The sequence below is a fragment of the Lactuca saligna genome, chromosome 7 (assembly GCF_052625555.1).
Source record: "Lactuca saligna cultivar CGN05327 chromosome 7, ASM5262555v1, whole genome shotgun sequence".
Lineage (NCBI taxonomy): Eukaryota > Viridiplantae > Streptophyta > Magnoliopsida > Asterales > Asteraceae > Lactuca > Lactuca saligna.
The window spans coordinates 158990874-159015984 of NC_136423.1; the positions used below are offsets into that span (position 1 = coordinate 158990874).

The window sequence follows — 25111 nt, forward strand, 5'->3', positions numbered from 1 at the left end:
CTGTTTACATTATTTACATTTGACTATTATCTATAAATTACAAAACTATTTTCAGTAAAAATGAATTCTACCCTCCAGAACATTTTCATATAAAACCATTTTGATTGTGTAGACAGGGACAGTCTGAACGTTTTCAGAGTAAACATAGTATAAGTCACAAAGCACAAATACTTCTTTGTATTTTAATATATTTTATGTAAATTAAAAAAAAATTTCCTGTGGTTTTATATTTTTAGTTTTAAAGCAAAACTATTATCTATAAATTACAAAATTATTTTCAGTAAAAATGAATTCTGCCCTCCAGAACATTTTCATATAAGGTCAAAGTCAATAATTAAAACTGAAAAAATCTGCAACAATTAAAACTATACTTCATTAATGGATTATAAAAAAAAACATTTTACTACTAATTCATCATATCTAACTTGCCCTTACTATTTGTCATCTTATCTAATTGTAACTTGCAGGGGCAATTTAGGTATAAAATGTTGTGTTTCGATTGAAATATAAAAGAGTAATCACACAATCAACAAATTCTTATACTATGTTTTTCTGTTATCTTATTTCCTATTTTTCTACTAAATAGTAACCAGTTTAGTATGTCTTTGTATATATTCAAGAATTGCATATATTAATTTACAAATATGCTATTTGCTCTTTTATTAGGATAGGGGATTGCATATATTAATTTACAAATACGGTATTTGGTAACATTTCTATATGGTTTCAATCGTTTTGCAGAAAATGAATATAGGGAAGAAAGTTTACCTAAAAAACATTGATCAAATTGATGATAATTCACACATCAAAATACGCGTGCTGAAAATGTGGAACTTTACAAGAAATAATACGGTTTGTTCAATTGAAATGATCATAATGGACGAGGAGGTTTGTTGTATTTCTTATATTATTTGTGTTCCATTCAATATTACATATGTTGCAACAAACACATTATTCTTATTTATTTTATTGAACAGGGAACACAATACCATTCTCGTGTCTTCAATCAGAATTTCTCAAGATTTGGTCATTTATTAAAGGAAAATGACACTTATATAATTATAAAACCCAATATGGCGGCTGTTCTTAATGGTTTTAGTTATACATGTCATAAGCAAACAATAACTTTGGATTGGAAAAGTATCCTTAAAAAATGTGATAGACTTTTCCGGACCAGTGAATGGATTTATGTTTATTGATTTTAATTCAATAATAGAACAAACATGCCCACGGGACACATTCTTTGGTTAGTTATTAAATTTTATTCCAATTTATTTTTTACTTGTGTTGTTTATTATACATTTTTTATTTTAATGTTTTAATATTAAATAATACTATAAGTTGTGTTATTCTTGTGTAGATGTTATTGGACAGATTGTCTCAGTTTGACCGCTTGAAACATCAAATCCTGTAGCATCCAAGCATTATATCAAACTCACATTAGCAACATAGAGTGAGTTTATATTATTTTTAATCATTTTTTATCTTTAATTAAATCACAGCTTAATACTATTAACTATTTTCATTGTTTATTTAGGTCTGTACATCTTAAGGTTACTATCTTTGGAACTCAAGCATACCAGCTGTCACAATACCTAAAAGAGAACCCGACGGTTAATTGTGTTGTTATAGTGATGCAGTTTGTTAAGCTTAACATTTGGGATGGTTTGTATTCACATATTATATATATATATATATATATATATATATATATATATATATATATATATATATATATATATATATATATATATGCTTTTCTATAATAGTTATTGATTTGCTATTTTAATATTACAGGAGTCGGTCAAGCTAAAAGTCATTTTGAAATAACCAAAATGTTCATAAATTCTGACATTGTTGAAATTAATGAGTACAAGAAAAGGTTATTTTATTTATTTATGTTATTTGTTTAATTTAGACTAACACAAATCCTATGATTTATGAAATCATTTTAAACATTATAGATTGAAATCTGATGACAATCTTGGTAAATCTGAAAAAAGCATTACTTCACTCCAAAGCTACTCTTCTTCATATATAGATGACTTTAAAGGCACTTTCCCATTAAAAACAATTTGTGAAATCACAGAACCACTGAAGGTAGAATGCATTGTTTGATATCCTTTTACTTTTTTTACATTATGTATTTTCCTAACTTTAGATGCTATTAAATACAGGAAATGAAATTTTTGTTAGTTGCTTCAATCGTTAATATAAGACAGAATCTACACTGGTATTACGAAGCATGCTACAAATGTGGAAAAAAAACAACTTCAGTTCCAAAACACAATCATTCGTATACCGACCCTCATAAAATTATAGAAACTGTTGTTGTTCAGTGTAAAGATCCAAGTTGCAATAATTCGGATTTTCGTACAGTTATCAAGTAAACACTTTTATATTTATATTAATTCTTTCAAACATTATAGATAATTTATATTTATCTAATTTTTTTTAAGGTATATAATTCCAATCAACGTACAAGATGGTACTGGCACCATCGGATTGACTCTTTTTGATAGAGAAGCAAAGAGGCTGTTAGATATCAGTGCATATGAGTTGAAAAAGATACATGAAGCGGTATATTGTGTTGTCATATATTATTATCATTAGACATTTAATTTGATATCCTTTTACTTTTTTTACATTATGTATTTTCCTAACTTTAGATGCTATTAAATACAGGAAATGAAATTTTTGTTAGTTGCTTCAATTGTTAATATAAGACAGAATCTACACTGGTATTACGAAGCATGCTACAAATGTGGAAAAAAAATAACTTCAGTTCCAAAACACAATCATTCGTATACCGACCCTCATAAATTATAGAAACTGTTGTTGTTCAGTGTAAAGATCCAAGTTGCAATAATTCGGATTTTCGTACAGTTATCAAGTAAACACTTTTATATTTATATTAATTCTTTCAAACATTATAGATAATTTATATTTATCTAATTTTTTTTTTTAAGGTATATAATTCCAATCAACGTACAAGATGGTACTGGCACCATCGGATTGACTCTTTTTGATAGAGAAGCAAAGAGGCTGTTAGATATCAGTGCATATGAGTTGAAAAAGATACATGAAGCGGTATATTGTGTTGTCATATATTATTATCATTAGACATTTAATTTGATATCCTTTTACTTTTTTTACATTATGTATTTTCCTAACTTTAGATGCTATTAAATACAAGAAATGAAATTTTTGTTAGTTGCTTCAATCGTTAATATAAGACAGAATCTACACTGGTATTACGAAGCATGCTACAAATGTGGAAAAAAAAATAACTTCAGTTCCAAAACACAATCATTCGTATACCGACCCTCATAAAATTATAGAAACTGTTGTTGTTCAGTGTAAAGATCCAAGTTGCAATAATTTGGATTTTCGTACAGTTATCAAGTAAACACTTTTATATTTATATTAATTCTTTCAAACATTATAGCTAATTTATATTTATCTATTTTTTTAAGGTATATAATTCCAATCAACGTACAAGATGGTACTGGCACCATCGGATTGACTCTTTTTGATAGAGAAGCAAAGAGGCTGTTAGATATCAGTGCATATGAGTTGAAAAAGATACATGAAGCGGTATATTGTGTTGTCATATATTATTATCATTAGACATTTAATTTGTTAATATTTATTAAAAATCTTCTTACAGGCTGGAGACAGTCATGCACTATTTCCAATGCAACTTAACGTGTTGAAAAACCGCAAGTTTGCTTTTCTTGTAGATATTACAAAATACAATGTCAACAACTATAATAATATTTACACCATTCTCAAGCTTACAGAAGATGTATCCATTGTTTCAGAATTGGAAAGTAAATTAGAACTTATGGTACAAAACATTTTAGGGTTCAGCAATTATATTTGTTGACTATGTAAACACATAACGATTAACATATTTCCATTTACTTTTGTAGAGTATTGAATCTGTCTCCTTAAATCAAGTGCCTTTGGAATCAGATGATGTTGTACAGTCTGTTCAAAAGGTTTTTCAATTTATTTCCTTAAGTTTTATTTATATTTAATTGTTCCAATTAAATACTTATTTTTTTAAAATAAATTTAGGATGTCATCTCACAAACAGATGAAAGTTTTACACCATTAACAGTTAATAAATCAACCACAACAACACCGGGCAAAATATCAACTGATTTGAAGCGCAACCTCCAAGACATTTATGACGTTGATTCTGGAGATGATTTAAGTTCAACTAAGGCTAAAAGAAAATCAATCGGAGAGGAAACTCCACTCTTAATTCCAAAAGTCGAGAAGTGAGTTGGTTTTGGTTATAACACACATTTACTATATAAATAATGTTGCTTATGGTTTTAAACATATTTTGATTGGTTGGTATGCTTCTTATTTTTAGATATTTAGGATGTCAATTATGATTTGTTTTGGATATATTTGGGTATTTTATTGTTTTAAAGTGGACAAATTAGTTAATTTTTGTTTTAACAGACGTTTAATACATTTTGATGTTGCTTTGGTTTTAAAGATATTTTGAATGTTTTGTATGCTTTTTATTTTTAGAAATTAAGGATGTCAATTATTATTTGTTTTGGATATATTTGGATACTTTATTGTTTTAAAGTGGACAAGTTAGTTGGTTTTGATTTTAACACACGTTTTATATATTTTGTAATCGTTTTGTTTTGTGTATATGTGTTGTTGTATGTGTGTGGTTTGTATATTTTTTTATGTATGTATGTGTTGTATATTTACTTTTTTATTGATATTTTTTCAATTAAATTTTGTTTTTGTCAATACATTTGGTATAAGGCTTATTTAATTTTTAAAGTGTATATCTTTTAAGTTTAATTTAAAATATAACATTAGTAATTCCATTATGTTTATTAACCATTGTTATTTACTTTAAAATTATGAATATGGACACTTTCTGTTATTTACTTTAAAATTATGAATATGGACACTTTCTGTTAATTCTTACAAAACAGGCACAATTTCAATAAAACTTTAAAAACATGATAATTTCTATTAACTTTGAAAAAACAGGGACCTTTTATGTAAATTTTTAAAAATATGGAGATTTTTTGTAAAGTTACTAACAGAGAGACCTTTTATGTAAAGTTAGTAACACATGGACCTTTCAAACAAGAACTATTCTTGCAAATTAAAATTTTTTTGAAAACTTCCCATAATACCCTTTTTTATAACTAACAATGACTTAATATCACAATATAACCGTAATATAGCAATACACTTTTCTTTTACCAGTTTATACAATATATTTATTAAGACTTTTTATCCTTTCTATCCTAAAATAGCAATATACTTTCTAAGTATATTGCTATAAATGTCAATAATGTAAACTGATTTGTGCAAAATGTTATAAATTCATTGATTTGTGCATATGGTATAAGGCTTATTTAATTTTTAAAGTGTATATCTTTTAAATTTAATTTAAAATATAACATTAGTAATTCCATTATGTTTATTAACCATTCATTATGTATTAGTTTTGCTATTTTAATTTGTTATAACATTTAATGTTGTATAAAATAAACTTTTTCCAAAGTTATGATTAATTATTATGATTTTTAGTCTTTATTTTTATTTTGTAGCCTAAATTTCGGTAATCCTTTATTAAATTCAAATCATATGTTAATATGTAATTAATTTGTGATCTATTATATCCCATAAAATCAGGAACATATACTTATCCACTAAAATTCAACAACAATAAATTCATAAATCTGGTAATATATTATAAAGATATTATTATGTAAATAAGGTTATATCTCTAAATATACCTCATAACGTGAAAGCAATCATTTTGAAAATCCTCATTCGTCTTCTTTGTCTTTGAATTGGATATGCAATTGTTATTTCCTCAAAGTTACAGCAATCTGCTTCATAGAAGTTTTATTCCTCATTTCAGTTCAGACGTTAACTGCTTTTCATTTTAAAGCCCTCTTACTTCCTGCAACATTTCAATATTCATATACCAGGTTAGTCTTTTGAGTTATAATAACATTGGTTTCTGTATGGATTTATTTATGAACATTGAAAGTCAATTGATTTATTGTATTCCATTTCCATATCATTTGCAACTAAGTGTTGGAACGGAATTTAATTCCAATTTCAACCAAACTATAAGTTGCACGTCAATTAGAAGCCATCTAATCTAATAAAATATTATTTACCTGGTACAGTTTCATCAAGTTGTTAAAGCTCTAATCGTGTAACACCGTAAATTTCAATACAAATTTTTCATAATTCCATCAATATTCATCAAACAACCATATTAATTATCCAAAATAGGTCAATACAAAATCCCAAGATCACAATGTAGAAACTCGGAGTGTTTGTGTGTACGGATCAAGCCGGCGCCTTCCCGCGGTCGTCACTAGTACCTGAAACAATAACATCAAACACTGTAAGCACAAGGCTTAATGAGTTCCCCAAAATACCACATATAACACATATTAGCCACTCGAGGCTATAACTCTGTGGGTCCGTGCACCCAAACTCTGTGAACCCTCAGGTTCTAGCTCTGATAAACATGCACTACATAAATCACATAGAAATAATGCAGTACAACACATAACATGCATAGCATACAATACTCTATCACATAACTCAGGTTACCTACTCAAGGTAATATAGTATAGTGAGAAGACTCACCTCGCATATCTCGGTATCTCACGAATTTTGGAAATCCCTCGTGCTCGATCCTCCGAGCTCTAATCCTCCTATAACATTATATGCTTCTAATTAACACTTTGTATCTCTATGGTTGACTATTTATAAGGAGTCAACACAGGTCAACTCTGGTCAACGGTCAACGGTCAACTATGACCGGACTCGGCGAGTACCAAGGCGACTCGGCGAGTCTAGACGTTTTTATCAACCCTCTGAACCCTCTTACTACACGTCGAGTATCCCCCCTTTACTCGACGAGTTTCACCTGAATGAATCGCGGGGCCACCCCGACTCAACTCGCCGAGTCTCAAGAACAACTCGGCGAGTCCAGGTTGACTCAGTCCACCCGTCTCCCTCCTCCAACTCACCCTGACTCACTGAGTCTACCCATGACTCGATTGGACCACTCGCTGAACAGTCCCAAGGCAATCTTCAAGCTACTCGCCGAGTCGGATGAACAGACTTGGCGAATCCATGCCATGCAACCACTCCAACTCGCTTCTAAGGTCAGATCTGCTTCCAAAAACTATAGATCTGGCCTCCCTTGACTGATTCATCACGTAAAGCTCCTATCTTGGTGCTCATAACACCCCTATAGCTCCATAATGGAGTTTTTGACCTAAGGCATGAGGATTCCAATCCAAAGCCTCCATTGATCCCCAAAGAGCTTGGGTAAAGGGACACTCTGGACCTCTAATGGTCCAGATCTATGGTTCCAACCTCATAAGGGACCAAAAGAGAATCAACTCTTGTCATAAAAGGGTTCAACAAACCCTAAATCTAAATAAGCAATAACAACAAGAGAGTAACTCGGATTTATTACCACAAAAGTGATGCTCTGGACTCAAAACCCACATAAATGGCTCCTCCTTGCTTCCCTTTTGGCTAGCTCTTCTCTTCCTTGCAAAGATGGCACCTCCAAGGTCAATAATGGCCTCCTACTAAGCTCCAAGGGCTCACACACGATTAGGGTTTCACTCAAGAGGCTGGTGGGCACAAATGACGACCATTAGGCCCTATAAATAAGTCTCAAACCCGAGAAATTAGGGTTTCATTACACAGCGAAGACTCACCGAGTCCATATCCTGGACTCGCCGAGTCCAGGCGCGATCCTTCGTCCAAATCCGCGTCTCTACTCGGCGAGTCTGAGCTCCAACTCGCCGAGTCCCCCTCACAAATCAAAAAAATACAAATTACACGATACCTGATAAAAGTCCGGATGTTACAACTCTTCCCCACTAGAACTAGACTTCGCCCTCGAAGTCTCGCTCTAAAAACAGCTCCGGGTGCTGCTCCTGCATCATACGCTCTGGCTCCCAGGTCATCTCTGATCCCCTCCGATGTTGCCACTGAACCAACACCAGAGGTACCTCCTTGTTTCTCAGAACCTTGATCTTCCGATCCCTGATGGCCACTGGTCTCTCGACATAATTCAGGCTTGCATCTACCTGAATATCCTCTAGTGGAACCACTGCCGATTCATCTGCTATACACTTCCTCAACTGCGATACATGAAAGGTATTGTGAATCTGTCCCAACTCTGTTGGCAACTCCAACCGATAGGCTACCCGGCCTACCCTTGCAATCACACGAAATGGACCAATAAACCGGGGCCCCAACTTGCCCCTCTTCCTGAACCGGATCACCCCTTTCCAAGGAGAAACCTTCAGGAGAACGAAGTCGCCGACCTGAAATTCAAGCTCGGACTGGCGTCTGTCCGCGTAACTCTTCTGTCGGCTCTGGGCGGTCAATAACCTCTGTCTGACCTGCTGTATCTGCTCTGTCGTCTGAATCACGATCTCTGTACTGCCCATTACCCTCTGCCCAACCTCTCCCCAACAAATGGGAGTCCGACACCTCTTACCATACAACAGCTCAAAGGGCGGCATACCGATGCTCGAATGATGGCTGTTATTGTAGGAAAACTCTGCCAAGGGTAAATACGTGTCCCAACTACCCCCAAAATCCAATACACATGCTCGAAGCATGTCCTCAAGCGTCTGAATCGTCCGCTCACTCTGGCCGTCTGTCTGGGGGTGATATGCGGTACTAAAATGCAGCTTAGTGCCCAACTCCTCATGAAATTTCTTCCAGAATCGGGAAGTGAAATGCACATCGCGATCCGAAACAATCGAGATCGGCACCCCATGCCGAGATACAACTTCCCTCACATAAATCTCCGCCAATTTCTCCGCCGAAGAACTCTCACTGATGGCAAGAAAGTGAGCGCTCTTTGTCAACCTATCCACAATCACCCAAATTGCATCGACTCCTCTGGCAGTCCTCGGCAATTTGGTGATGAAATCCATAGTGATCTGTTCCCACTTCCACTCGGGAACCTCCAATGGCTGCAACTTGCCATGCGGTCTCTGGTGTTCGGCCTTTACTCTTCGACAGGTCAAACACCTCTCGACAAACCATGCGACGTCCCTCTTCATACAAGGCCACCAATACTCTTTCCTCAAATCCAAATACATCTTCGTAGCCCCGGGATGGATCGAAAATTTCGATCTATGAGCTTCCTCCATCAATGTAGTACGCGTACCGCCCACAAACGGTACCCAAATCCGGCCCTGATAAGTCATAAGCCCTCGACTATCCGATACAAACTCAGAAACCAACCCAACGACCCGTTCTCTCTTCTGCATCTCTGGATGCACAGCCTCGGCCTGTGCCCCACGAATGGCATCCAGAACTGGAGCTATCACGGTCAATCTCAAACATACATTTCGCAGTGGAGTACTCTCCGCCCTGCGACTCAACGCGTCGGCTACCACATTAGCCTTGCCCGGGTGGTACAAGATCTCGCAATCATAATCCTTGACCACATCTAACCACCTCCTTTGCCGCATATTTAGGTTAGGCTGATCCATCAAGTACTTCAAGCTCTTATGGTCCGTGTATATCGTACAACGAACCCCATACAAGTAGTGCCGCCAAATCTTGAGGGCGAACACCACTGCCCCCAACTCCAAATCATGTGTGGGGTACCTCGTCTCATGAGGCTTCAACTGCCTCGATGCATATGCTATCACATGTCCCTTCTGCATCAGCACCGCTCCCAGCCCTAAAATTGATGCATCACAGAATACCACAAAATCTTCCATCCCTTCCGGAAGAGCTAATACCGGAGCTTCACACAACCTTTGGCGAAGCGTCTCAAAGGAGGTCTGCTGCTCGGGACCCCATAAAAATGTAACACCCTTCCGGGTCAATCTGGTGAGTGGCACTGCAATCTTAGAGAAATCCTTGATAAACCTCCGATAGTACCCCGCCAACCCAAGGAAGCTCCTGATCTCAGAAGGTGACTTTGGCACCTCCCACCTCATCACTGCGTCAACCTTGGCCGGATCGACCAATATCCCTTTCTGATTAACGAGGTGCCCCAGAAACTGGACCTCCCGCAACCAGAAATCGCACTTGGAAAACTTTGCATAAAGTTTCTCCGATCTCAAAACTCCAAGAACCTCCCTCAAATGCTCCTCGTGTTGCTCTCTAGATCTAGAATATACCAAAATATCATCGATGAACACAATCACCGACCGATCCAACATCGGCCTACATACCCGGTTCATGAGGTCCATGAACACAGCCGGGGCATTGGTGAGCCCAAAAGGCATCACCACAAACTCATAATGCCCATAACGCGTCCTGAATGCTGTCTTCTGGACGTCCTCGTCCCGCACCCTCACCTGATGATAGCCCGACCTCAAATCGATCTTGGAGAACCAAGATGCTCCCTGCAACTGATCGAATAAATCGTCGATCCTCGGCAACGGGTAATGGTTCTTGACCGTCAGCTTATTCAATTCTTGGTAATCAATACACATGCGATGCGAACCGTCTTTCTTCTTCACAAACAGAATGGGTGCTCCCCACGGCGAGCTACTCGGCCGAATAAACCCCTTCCCCAGCAGCTCCTGAAGCTGCGAGGATAACTCTTGCATCTCGGGAGGTGCAAGGCGATAAGGCACCTTAGCGATAGGCGCGGCTCCCGGAACCAAATCGATACCGAACTCCACTTGCCTCACGGGAGGCACACCCGGTAACTCTTCGGGAAAAACATCTGGAAACTCACGCACCACCGGAACTTCATCCACTGAACTCGGTCTCTCGGAGATCACTCGCGTATCCATCACATACGCCACGAAACCCTTACAGCCCTGCTGTAAACACTGCCTCGCCCTAGAGGCCGAATCAAAGGCTGATCCAGAACGTGTACCCTCGCCGTAAACCGAAAGAACTCCCCCACTATGATCTCGTATGGTCACCAGCTGACGCTCGCAATCGATAACCGCGCCGAATCGGCTCAACCAGTCCATGCCCACTATAACACAGACATCACCCATCGTAATAGGAATCAGGTCGATTGGGAACCCAACCCCAAAAATCTCTAACACACATCCCCGGAGGACCTCCGTGGCGCAAATCACTTTGCCGACGGCTATGGAAACCCGCAGAGGCCGACTCAATGCCTCACGACTAACACTGATATGCTGACTAAAGGCCAAAGATACAAAAGACCGACTCGCACCCGAGTCAAATAACACTAAAGCAGGCACATAGTTCACAAGGAGGGTACCTATGCATAGCATAATATAAGCACAATATCTCAACACCAAAAGTAAATATATAAAAGGAAACGTACCAGCCACAACGTCGGGTGCCGCGCGGACCTCTTCCGCAGTCAGCTGAAAGGCTCTCCCTCGAGCTCTCGGTGCCTCGGCCTTCACGGGCCGACTCTCTGTAGCTCTGATGGCTGCGGGAGCAGATCCCTGAGATGCTTCGCGCGGCAGCGGACACTCCGCCTTCCGGTGTCCGGTCTGATTGCAGTGGAAGCACACTGCAAACCCCTTGGGGCAGTCCTTGGCCATATGCCCCTCCTTGCCACATTTGTAGCAAGAACCTGCTCAACAGACTCCATCGTGACCCCTGCCGCACTTCCCACAAGTGCGGCCCTTCTGGCTCCCGGATTTGGGATCAGCGGGCTTGGCCCGCTTGGCTGCCGGCTGAAACTGTGCCGGCCGCCGATCCCTCCCTAGAGACTCCGCCTCCTCCCTGGCCTGAGTCTCAAGCTCAATCTCCCTCTTCCGGGTATTTGCTTGAAGCTCAGCAAATGTCCAATACGAGGAGTTCGCAGCGAACTCCCGAATATCCCGTCTTAGAATGCTCAGGTAACGGCTCATACGTGCCTGCTCGGTGGACACGTGCTCAGGGCAGAACATCGCCCTCTCATGAAACATCCTCGTGATCACTGTAACTGACTCGGTACCCTACTTGAGGGTCAGAAACTCCTGTGCCAGAAGCTCCCTCTCCACCTGGGGAACATACTCATCTCGGAACATGGTAGTGAACCTCTCCCAGGTCACTGCCGAAAGCTCAGTAGGCGTGAAGTGCGCCGTCACAAACTTCCACCAGTCCTTCGCTCCCAAGCGAAGCTGGTTTAGCGCGAACCGAACCTTCAAATGCTCAGGGGATGAGCAAGTGAAGAAGCACCCCTCCATGTCAGATATCCACCTCATAGCTGCCACCGGATCCTGTGTACCATCAAACTCTGGTGGCTTGGTATTGCTGAATTCCCTGAACAGTGACGCATCACCTCCCTGTGGTCTCGCTGCAGCGATCGTTGCGGTAGCCGCTGCTACAGTAGCCTCAGAAAGAGCGGCATAACGCTCGTCAAATGTCTCAATCAGCGCGGTCTTAATAGACCCGAACATCTCTGGTATCTCAGCTCTGATGACCGCAGCCACCTCCTCATGAATGATCTGTCGAATCTCCTCATCACTAGCTCCGGCATCCTCCGGCATATGACGTGTCCTCACCATGATCAACCTCTGAAATACAACATGCGATAAATTAGAATTCACTCGAATCTTACATCCGACAATCCACCCCTCCTTGATTCTTGGTATCCCAAGATTCTTATTTGGACTGTGTACTGCCCCGGTGCTTTCAGTAGTATGGGCCCAATACTACTGTTCACACTGTCTCGGTACACACCCCAAACCTTCCTCTTCGGATCCCAATTCCCAAGTACTCTATCATGCGTAAACCACTTTCTAACAGATCTCTCATAATCCCCTTGCTGCTACCTACTCACTCTCAGCATCTCATAGCAGCTCACCCCTCCTTACTCTAGCATGCAAATACATCATATTAATATTAATATCACGTAATATAAAGGTATTTTGGGAATTCACCGTTCGGGTGCTGACTGATCGTACACACGTTTCTTCCTAGAATTTGTTTCTTTTTCAAGAAAGTCTTTTACTCTTAGAAAATTTTGGTTTTATTTTGAAAATATCTTTCCAATTCCTCAGTTTGAGTTCAAATACTCTCGAAGGTGTACCCAAATCCCTCAAACCAAGGCTCTGATACCATTTGTAACACCCCCCTCTGGCACGTATCACAATATTGTCCGCTTTGGGCCACTCGGCACGAGGACTTCCCAGGGGGTCACCCATCCCGGTACTACTCCCGCCCGAGCACGCTTAACTGCAGAGTTCTTATGGGATCTGTTGCCCTCACGGCTTTAAAACGCGTTGTGACAAGGAAGGTATCCACACCCCTTTATAAGGAAATGTTTCGTTCTCCTTCCTAGCCGATGTGGGATCAGATCTAACCCACTTTCACCCCCCATTATAGGGTTCGACGTCCCTGTCGAACACATCGACCCGTGCCCTAGCTTTGATACCAATTTGTAACACCGTAAATTTCAATACAAATTTTTCATAATTCTATCAATATTCATCAAACAACCATATTAATTATCCAAAATAGGTCAATACAAAATCCCAAGATCACAATGTAGAAACTCGGAGTGTTTGTGTGTACGGATCAAGCCGGCGCCTTCCCGCGGTCGTCACTAGTACCTTAAACAATAACATCAAACACTGTAAGCACAAGGCTTAGTGAGTTCCCCAAAATACCACATATAACACATATTAGCCACTCGAGGCTATAACTCTGTGGGTCCGTGCACCTAAACTCTGTGAACCCTCAGGTTCTAGCTCTGATAAACATGCACTACATAAATCACATAGAAATAATGCAGTACAACACATAACATGCATAGCATACAATACTCTATCACATAACTCAGGTTACCTACTCAAGGTAATATAGTATAGTGAGAAGACTCACCTCGCGTATCTCGGTATCTCACGAATTCTGGAAATCCCTCGTGCTCGATCCTCCGAGCTCTAATCCTCCTATAACATTATATGCTTCTAATTAACACTTTGTATCTCTATGGTTGACTATTTATAAGGAGTCAACACAGGTCAACTCTGGTCAACGGTCAACGGTCAACTCTGACCGGACTCGGCGAGTACCAAGGCGACTCGGCGAGTCTAGACGTTTTTATCAACCCTCTGAACCCTCTTACTACACGTCGAGTATCCCCCCCTTTACTCGACGAGTTTCACCTGAATGAATCGCGGGGCCACCCCGACTCAACTCGCCGAGTCTCAAGAACAACTCGGCGAGTCCAGGTTGACTCAGTCCACCCGTCTCCCTCCTCCAACTCACCCTGACTCACTGAGTCTACCCATGACTCGATTGGACCACTCGCTGAACAGTCCCAAGGCAATCTTCAAGCTACTCGCCGAGTCGGATGAACAGACTCGGCGAGTCCATGCCATGCAACCACTCCAACTCGCTTCTAAGGTCAGATCTGCTTCCAAAAACTATAGATCTGGCCTCCCTTGACTGATTCATCACGTAAAGCTCCTATCTTGGTGCTCATAACACCCCCTATAGCTCCATAATGGAGTTTTTGACCTAAGGCATGAGGATTCCAATCCAAAGCCTCCATTGATCCCCAAAAAGCTTGGGTAAAGGGACACTCTGGACCTCTAATGGTCCAGATCTATGGTTCCAACCTCATAAGGGACCAAAAGAGCATCAACTCTTGTCATAAAAGGGTTCAACAAACCCTAAATCTAAATAAGCAATAACAACAAGAGAGTAACTCGGATTTATTACCACAAAAGTGATGCTCTGGACTCAAAACCCACATAAATGGCTCCTCCTTGCTTCCCTTTTGGCTAGCTCTTCTCTTCCTTGCAAAGATGGCACCTCCAAGGTCAATAATGGCCTCCTACTAAGCTCCAAGGGTTCACACACGATTAGGGTTTCACTCAAGAGGCTGGTGGGCACAAATAACGGCCATTAGGCCCTATAAATAAGTCTCAAACCCGAGAAATTAGGGTTTCATTACACAGCGCAGACTCGCCGAGTCCATATCCTGGACTCGCCGAGTCCAGGCGCGATCCTTCATCCAAATCCGCGTCTCTACTCGGCGAGTCTGAGCTCCAACTCGCCGAGTCCCCCTCACAAATCAACAAAATACAAATTACACGATACCTGATAAAAGTCCGGATGTTACAACTCGTTTGAAACAAGGTTTTTGAATCTCTTTCATCGCATAACAATATCTGCAAATACTGTAAATAAGGTGTTATCTATTGTGAAACAGATCTCAGAAAATCAAGTTTATTCAAAATATGTACATACTCGGAAAAAAATGTGTTACCTCTTTTAAATAGACATTCATTCCAATGATTTTTTGTTCATGGTTTCCATGGAGAACTAGGATTTTACCCCCTCGGAACATCCCAACAATTAATTGTTTGAAATTGGGGAAAGAACAATTCGAAATAAAATAAGCCCTAGGTTCGAAATGACGATGAAGACCGGTGATCGACATCAGGGAAGGAATTGAGGTAGGTAGTAGAATAAGGAGATTCGGGGTTAGGATCATCTATTCTCATGGAAACGGAGACTATGTTGTATGAGGAGAGCTTAATGTAGATGAAATCCTCAAGTTTCCATTTCATGAGTTGTTGAAGACAACCGATGGTGGCTGAATCGATGAAATAAGTTGAGGGTTAACCCGCGAGTGAGTGATAGGAACACACACACAGAAAGAGAAATATAGAGAGAGTGAGAGTAGACGAAGATGTATGTAGAAAGAGAGTAGATGCGAGATTATTACGATTTCTTGACCTTATTTCTTTCTGCATATACAACACATTTCACATCTAACAGTAAGTGTGGATATTGACTATTATTTGGATCCCTTCGATCCATATTTAGATTTGCATATACCAAAAGTCATGTTAACTTTAATATATTTAATTAAATACACTTGTACACATTATAAAAAAAATAAATTATAAAAAAATATAAAGTTCGATTTTATATTATTTAAAATCTTAAAAAGATTTAAACTGAGTTATTCTTTAATAAAATAATACATCAATAAATTTATATTTATAGATTTACAAAACCATTGTATTAAACAAATACATAAAAAATTATATAATCCATCGTATAATGTTAATTTGATATTTCTTAAATATTTCAATTTTTAAAATAATATTATTTATCTTTTAACGTTGCAGACATACAATGCATTTCCGTTCTAAAAAGACTACAAAAATTAATACTTCAAGAAGTACAACGGTTAATACTTCAATTAACAAAGGTAACTTTTCAAATAAATTTACTTTATCATGATTTTTTCTTATTTTTTAAGTAAAAGCAAGTTTATTTAAATATTTAACATATATATTCACATAAAAAATAGATAATTTGTCAAGTACTTGTCCCCTGCAAATCAATATTCTTCTAAATTGCTAACCGATGCTTACAAAGGTACGCTTATTTATTCCTTCCAAATTATTATATAATCATATTATTTACCTAATTTCACATTTCATATCGTATCTTATGTGTTCTTATGCAGAAAACAAGAATAACGTGTACCACATGCAAGCCCGAGAGAAAAGAAGACAGAAAAATATATTTGGAAAATAAAAGATCGAAGAAAATGAAAACAACATTGAACGTTCCAAGTACATCAATACTGCATCTCTTAAATAATATAATTAACTACATCCTATTATTATTTTATATTTTATGTTTTACTGTTACTTTGTTTTATACATATCTTTAAACGTTTTATAAGTTGTTGTTATTTGCAGATCAATCGACCAACATTGTTGGGCAAACTCAAAATGTCAATTCATTTACTTCACCTGGAATGCATACTACAACGATACAATACTCTCCTTCCTTGACAAATGTTAGAACTCCGTTATCTAACATTACAAATGTTAAAAATCCGTTATCTAACATTACAAATGGTAATTATTTATTGTTTTTAAAATATACTATTATCCATTTTGTATATAATACATATATATATATATATATATATATATATATATATATATATATATATATATATATATATATATATATATATATACTTATTATACTAATTATAAATTCTTTTGGTTAGATAACATCAATATCGATAAATATGCCAATCACAAAATACCAAACAGAAGACAGTACTATGTACTTTCAAATGAAATGACATCAAAAAATGCATCTACAGTAACCACTTCTTCATCATCAATCAAGTTAAATCCATGATGTCATAGATTAAAAACGAAGACAAGACATTTATTCCCTATCCCATTGATTGATTTGACAGAAGATGTAGAAAATATGCATCACGTGACCAATGAAAATCTTATAGTTGGTATCTCAAATGGTAATCAAAAAAATAATATCCATTTTACGTTTCAAATACTATGTTGTATATACTTATAAAATTCATTTATATTTTATTCAATGCTTTTATTTGACAGAATATTTGGATCATGGTGATCAAAATGTTGTATGTCAAACATGTCATGCAAAGTTATGGAGAAATGAATCCATTAGAGGTAAAGAAAACGGGAACACAGATTATTCATTATGTTGTGCTTACGGCAAAATTCAACTTCCAGATTTAAAGAAAGCACCCCCGACTTATGAAAAAATGTTCCAAAATATGGATTCAAAAAGCAAACACTTCATGAAGAACATTCGACGTTACAATTCAATGTTTTCTTTTACATCGATGGGTGGTAAAATTGATTCTTCAATCAATAGAGGAAACGCTCCATACATTTTCAGATTGGGTGGTCAAAATTATCATAGTATTGGAAGTCTTTTACCAGCAAAAAGATCTGAACCAAAATTCTCTCAGTTATACATTTATGACACTGACAACGAAATTACAAATAGACAAAGATGTTTTCGGTATTGTTTTCAAACTTGTTATTCATAATTTTTTATTATTATTATTAATATATATATATATATATATTACTAATATTATGTATAAATTTATTTATTTTAGTGGCGAAAAGGATCAATCAACATCAATTGATAGTGATATTATTGAAGATATTAAGGTGATGTTGGATTCAAATAATGTCTTGGTTAGATCTTATAGGATGGTAAGAGATACTTTTCAGAAAAATCCAGAAGTTAATATGAAATTACGACTTATCGGGAGAAGGGAGCAAGATGGAAGAACATATAACCTACCGACTGCTTCTGAGGTTGCTGCTTTAATTATTGGTGACATTTCTGATTGAATCGAAAAGAGGGACATCGTCGTTAAAACAAAAAATGGTTCTCTACAACGTATCAGTGAATTGCATCCTTCGTACCTTCCTCTCAAATATCCATTGCTATTTCCATATGGGGATGATGGTTACAGTGTTGACATTCTTCATAGAGGTGTGTCATTTACGACCAATAGCAAGCGTGCGAAATGTACAATGAGAGAATATTTCGCTTATAGGATTCAAGATAGAGATCATTCGTTCTCTCTCATACTTAATTCAAAAAGGTTGTTTCAACAGTTTCTGGTAGATGCCTATACTATGATGGAAACAGAGAGATTGTACTACATACGTAGGTAACAACATGTTCTTAGATGTGATTCTTATGAAAATTTACGCAACCAAAAAGCTCAGGGAACGACTGATATCTCGAATGTCGGCCAACGTGTCATATTACCTTCGTCCTTTACCGGTGGTGCGCGCTATATGCTGCAAAACTATTTGGATGCCATGTCACTATGTAAATGGTTTGGATATCCTGATTTCTTCATAACCTTTACGTGTAATCCCAAATGGCCTGAGATTAAAAGGTTTCTTAAGGATACTTCACTTCAACCAGAAGACAAGCCTGATATACTATGTAGGTTGTTCAAGATCAAGCTTGATGCATTCATTAAAGACTTAAGGGAGAATCAAATTTTCGGCAAAGTTCAAGCATGTAATTAAAAATATATTTATTAATTTTTTGTAAAACATTGATCTTATTAATATATTTTAAATATTTTTTAAAATCTAATTACATTTTCTTTTTTTGGCAAATTCTTTTACATATGTTTATACCATTGAATTTCAAAAAAGAGGTTTGCCGCATAGTCATATATGTCTATTCATGCATTTTGACAACAAGCTACCAAGTGTTGAATGTATCGATCCAATAATTTCAGCAGAGATACCAGACAGAATTGAGGATCCTGAATTGTATTCACTTGTGAATGAGTTTATGATTCATGGTCCATGTGGAGCTGAAAATATGAATTGTCCATGCATGGTGGATAAAAGGTGTTCTAAAAACTTTCCAAAACAATTCTGTAATCATTCTTCTGTTGATCATAATGGTTTTCCGTTATATAGGCGAAGAAACGATGGTCATTTTGTTGAAAAATCAGGTGTAAGGTTGGATAATAGAAATGTTGTTCCATACAACAAATATCTATTGAAAAGATACCAGGCACATATTAATATTGAATGGTGCAATCAGGGATCTTCTATAAAGTATTTGTTTAAATACATAAATAAGGGTCCTGATAGAGCTACAGTTGCTATTGTACCAACCAACAATGAATGTGAAAATAACGATGCGGTCGATGAAATAGCTGAATATTACGATTGTAGATATTTATCAGCATGTGAAGCATCATGGCGAATTTTTAAATATGATGTTCATTGCAGATATCCTTCTGTTCTCAGACTACCTTTTCATCTTCCTAATCAACAGCAGATTGTATATGGCGAAGACGATGATATTGATGATGTTCTTGACAAACCTTCTGTTGCGGCTTCAAAGTTCACATCTTGGATGAACTGTAATTCAATCGACAGTGAAGCACGGAAACTCACATATGTTGAATTTCCTACAAAGTTTGTTTGGGTATCAAATGGTCGGTTTTGGAAGCGAAGGAAAGTAGGAAAAACCATCGGTAGAATTCATTCGGTTTCACCTAAACTAGGTGAAGCATATTTCTTAAGGATTCTTTTAAATAAAGTAAAAGGTCCAACATTATTTGATGATATTCGCACGGTAAATGGTGAAACACATTCTTCTTTTAGAGATGCTTGTTATGCACTGAGGCTATTAGATGATGACAAGGAATACATTGAGGCAATTAAAGAAGCAAGTCATTCTGGATCTGGTTTTTATCTACGCTTCTTATTTTCTACATTGTTGATGTGTAATAGTATGTCTAAACCAAAGGTCGTTTGGGAAAATACATGGGAATATATGGCATATGAAATTCTATATAACCAACGACAAAGATTTAAGTCTGCAGGTATTGCATTTTTTTCTTATGTTTTTTTTAGATTAATTTATTTTTATTATCCAACACCCATTAAATATTTAGTAATAAAATTATTAAATATTTAACACATATTTTATTAATTATTTAATATTTTCGTGCAGAATTGTCATTCGGAGTAGATGAACTTAAAAACTTAACTTTGTTCGAAATAGAACAAATTTTACTTCGAAACAACTCTATCCTCAAAAACTTCAAAAACATGCCATACCCAGATGTTGAATCCGTTTCTTCTTCAAACAATCGACTTATCACCGAGGAGCTAGATTATGATATTCCCGTTATAAAGAATGACTATGATCGTATGTTTCTTTCATTAACAAATGAGCAACGTAACATTTTGCTAAACATCATGAGTGTTATTCAAGAAAATAAAGGAGGTGTCTTCTTTGTTTATGGTTATGGTGGAACGGACAAAACTTTTTTATGGAAAACAATATCTGCAGCAATTAGATCTGAAGGTAATATTGTCTTAAATGTTGCTTCAAGCGGTATTGCTTCCTTATTATTACCCGGTGGTAGAACAACACACTCTCGATTTATACTTCCATTTGAACTTACAGAGGATTCTTTTTGTAAAATAAATCCAGACGGTGAGTTGGCATGCTTAATAAGAAAAACCTCTTTAATAATTTGGGATGAAGCACCTATGGTCCATAAGCATGCATTTGAAGCTTTAGATCGAACTTTGAAGGATTTGTTAAGGTGCGGAAATTCAACCATCTCAAATATTCCATTTGGAGGGAAAGTTATTGTCTTTGGAGGAGATTTTAGACAGATTCTACCTGTTGTGCCGGGTGGCAGTAGACAGAACATTGTAAATGCTTCTTTGAGTTCTTCATATTTATGGCAACATTGCAAAGTCCATAGATTAACGAAAAACATGAGGCTAACTGTTGGAAGGGATCAATCAAATATAGGAAAAATAAGAGATTTTGCAAATTGGTTGTTGGATATAGGAGAAGGAAAACTTGGTGGTCCTAACGACGGTGAAACGATTATCGATATTCCCGATGATATTCTCATTAATGATTCACATGATCCTATAGGTTCCTTAATTGAGTTTGTATATCCTTCAATTTTAGAGAACTATAACGATATAAATTATTTCCAAGAAAGAGCGATACTTGCTCCAAAAAATGAAGTTGTCCAGGAAATAAACGACCGTCTGCTTAAGAAGTTTCCAGGAGATGAAGTTGAATATTTAAGTTCAGACAGCATATGTGAATCCGAATTTGTCCATGATCAATTTGATGAAAATTTATACTCTCCTGATGTATTAAATGGTCTTAAAGTATCCGGTTTACCAAATCATAAGTTAGTTTTAAAAATTGGTGTTCCAGTAATGTTACTGAGAAATATTGATCAGAAAAACGGCTTATGTGATGGCACAAGACTACAGGTGTTATCATTGGGGAAACGTGTTATTGAGGCACGTATAATAACTGGAACTAATATTGGAAACCGGACTTTTATTCCAAAAATGTCTTTAACTCCATCAAAAAAAAAGATTCTCTTCAAATTCACAAGAAGACAGTTTCCTTTGACCGTATGTTTTGCAATGACTATTAATAAAAGTCAAGGACAATCGTTATCAAAGGTTGGTTTGTTTCTGAAAGATCCAGTTTTTTCACATGGACAATTGTATATTGCATTATCTAGAGTTCAAAGCAGAGAGGGATTAAAATTATTAATTTTAGATAAACATGGCAAACTCACAAATAAAACTTCCAATGTTGTTTATAAGGAAGTTTTTCGAAATTTGTAGCCAACTTTTGTGTAGCATATTTTATTCATTTTTAGCACATCACACTTAATCCATGATATTACTTTATTTATTTATAATTACGTATTGTTGTATTTTATGTTAAGTTCATTACACACTTTGGTAATGCATCATCTGCGTATGTCCAACAAGAATCATCCACAAAAAATAAGCGTTTTCAAAGATCGTTATTTCTAATTAAATACTTACCATTTAGTTTGTAACTAAATACTTACAAATAAAAAATTTATTGAAAAATACAATAATAGAAATCATAAATTGTCAAACTTAATGAAATTTTATTTTATTAAATAATTCTTTTTTAAATTCAATTCAAAATCAACACCCGTGGGTTCCACGGGTTTTAACCTAGTATGTATTATAAAGGTAACAAAATTTATAAAATGTGACGCAATTACAAATAAATAGGAATTTAGACCATATAACAAAAATCGTTTGCGTGCTTACAAAAAAGTTATGAATATAGTCTAATAGAATGACATTTCCTTTTGTGGGCACAACTACAACTTCATTCTTAATATATATTCTCTTTAATTTCCTTTTGTGTGTGATGCATTATGTATATAGAGATTACTATTGGCGTGTATGTAGTTATGATGGTGTGAAATAAAAATGTTACGAATACACATATGTTTAGGTCATGGTAAAAAATCTTGTTGATTCCTAGTTCCAAAATGCATACAATCTTTTATTGGCAACGCACAACCTGATAACAAAAATTTTATAACTATTTTATTTTGTCATATAATTTAACTTGGGTATGTGAGTTTAGATTATGGATTCTCCACTGGGTAGTGGTTCATATATGAACCATTAAATGTTAGTAACTAATCTTAGTATTTCATTTAAAAGATGGACATATCTTATTTAAAGGGTTAAAAATTAATTTTTGTTTTGCCTTTTTTGGTTGAAAATTTTGTCATTTTCATATATATTCATCTGTACACTCATTCACAACTTAATAGACCAATTGATACACTAGTTCACAATATAATATATTAACTGGTACACCATTCATAATTTAATGCAAAAACAATTCAGAAAATTAACACATTCATACATATTTATATAAGACAAAAAATATATACATCTATAAACAAATAATACAACTTAACACCTAAAAATATATATTTACAATTACATTCATTACTTAAAAATACAACATCCACAACTTAATACATACAAAAGTACATTCACAACTTAAAACATACTTTATTTCATTTTATTGAGTCATTATATCAAACATCTTGTGTACATCACACATATCATATAAGTAAGAAATAATTACGTAGGATGAGAGTCTCATCAGCTATGGCTTCAAATTCATGAGCACCGGTGGTTTCCATCGGTGGTAGAACAACAACAGTATGTAATGGCCTCCTCAAAACTCCCTCAATTCAAGCAAACATCTATAGATCTCGCCCAAACACCTTCACTAATGGTAGGTAATGGCAATGGTGACGAAAATTACAAATCTAGAGGCGATGGTAGGTAATGGCGAGGGTGTTGAAAATCACATATTTGGAGGCTTCCAAAACTCTATGGTTGGAAAGTATATCACGGTGGTGGTGGATGTCGGAGTAGAGTGGCTGATAGCAAGCGGAGACAATAGTTTGTCGAGGGTAGGACACAACGACTGGGGAGGATGTTGGCGGTTGTGGGCCGATATCAGTGGTGGTGCTAGCGACAGGGGTGGAAGGAGGCGGTTGTGGGACGACATCAACGGTGGTGATAAGATTTGATTTCAAGTCCTTGGAGAGTAAAGAGAATGTTTTAATGAAAACTAATTAGATCTTTTTTTTTTTTTTTTTTTTTTTTTTTTTTTTTTTTGTATGTGTGAGAGAGAACTTTTGTTGTAGTTTTTTTTATGGAACTCTTTCTTTAAACTTTTATTTTAATTTTAATTTTTTATTTGGTTTTATATTTTTAGTAACATTAATTTACATTGGTCCTCCAACCCCCTCCCTTCACTTCATTTTTTACAAATAATAAAACATGGATATCCTTTTTTTGCATTTACTCCTAAACATCTAATATATATATATATATATATATATATATATATATATATATATATATATATATATATATATATATATATATATATATATATATATATATATATATATATAGAGGAATGGTTAATATGGTCAAAAAAGAGCCAAAATCGGGTCTTCAACAGCCTCAAACGAAATGACGGATGACGAATAAATACAATGAATACGGACTTGGAATGAAAACTTCGATGACAACAATGTTTTATATTTGAAGATGTATTAGTTTGATAATTCGGATGTTTTGTGTTTTTATGTTTGAAGTTGTATTATGTATTTCCAATATAAAAAAATGAAAAAAAAAGGTTGAAAATTGCTCCAAAAAATGTGTTGATTCAAGTTGAACAATTTTGTACATACATTATGTTTTTGTACATATACACAAACATCAAATTTAAAACAAAAAAAAAAAGTTAATACATCAAAGGATCTTTGATATGTATATTATTAAACAAGAAACAAAAGAAAAAAAAATTATAAAAACCTTTTGGCATATATATGGACGTCTATGTGTCATATGTGTGTATGTAATAAGGCTTTATGCCTTCCCAATTCATTCAACCCCCAAAAACGTACCTAATTTTTTTTTTTTTTTTTTTTTTTTTTATGGTTAAACACAATCAAAAGCAATATAATCTAATATTTTACACTTATTAGCCCAAAAAAAAAAATTTAAATTAAAAAACCCTATATGCACCGAACCGGTTTTGAACCATTTTTAAACAGATTTTTGAACTAGTTTTCTGAACCGGTTTGGATAAAACCGAACCGGTTTACATATATTCGGATTTTTTGGGGCTGGACCGGTTTGGAACCGAACTGGTTTTGGGGTGAACTGGTTTTGACTATGTTGACCAGAGTCGAACCGTTTTTCTGAACCGGTCCGATTCATAAAAAGAACCGGTTTGTGCATGCCTACAAATAGTTATAGATAAGAAAACTTAGATAGCCTTTTATTGCGTTTACCCCCAGCCGCCAGCCCACAACCCATACTAACTGCGCATTGGGCTTATGAATGAGCAATCACCAGACCTAATGAACTCTGTAGCCCAAAACATTATCAACACATTTTAGCCGATTAGCAATTAGCCTATTGGTAAA

General features: G+C 36.0%; 2 protein-coding genes across 2 annotated transcripts; both read left to right on the top strand.

The window, feature by feature from the left end:
• The first annotated feature begins 744 nt into the window (after nt 1-744).
• LOC145007388 (uncharacterized) lies at nt 745-18125 on the top strand. The gene is made up of 20 exons (XM_078966333.1): nt 745-888; nt 978-1092; nt 1361-1383; nt 1503-1665; nt 1798-1882; nt 1965-2100; nt 2178-2386; nt 2460-2580; nt 2686-2741; nt 2970-3090; nt 3359-3405; nt 3477-3597; nt 3671-3850; nt 3936-4004; nt 4084-4289; nt 16092-16174; nt 16674-16835; nt 17192-17251; nt 17349-17784; nt 17885-18125. The coding sequence occupies exons 1-20, from the start codon at nt 745-747 to the stop codon at nt 18123-18125; spliced, it is 2778 nt and encodes a 925-aa protein (XP_078822459.1).
• Nucleotides 18126-18581: 456 nt separating this feature from the next.
• On the top strand, nt 18582-21938 carry LOC145007389 (uncharacterized). The gene is made up of 3 exons (XM_078966334.1): nt 18582-18813; nt 18956-20143; nt 20275-21938. Exons 1-3 carry the CDS (start codon nt 18582-18584, stop codon nt 21936-21938), a joined length of 3084 nt encoding a protein of 1027 aa, XP_078822460.1.
• Nucleotides 21939-25111: the final 3173 nt, after the last annotated feature.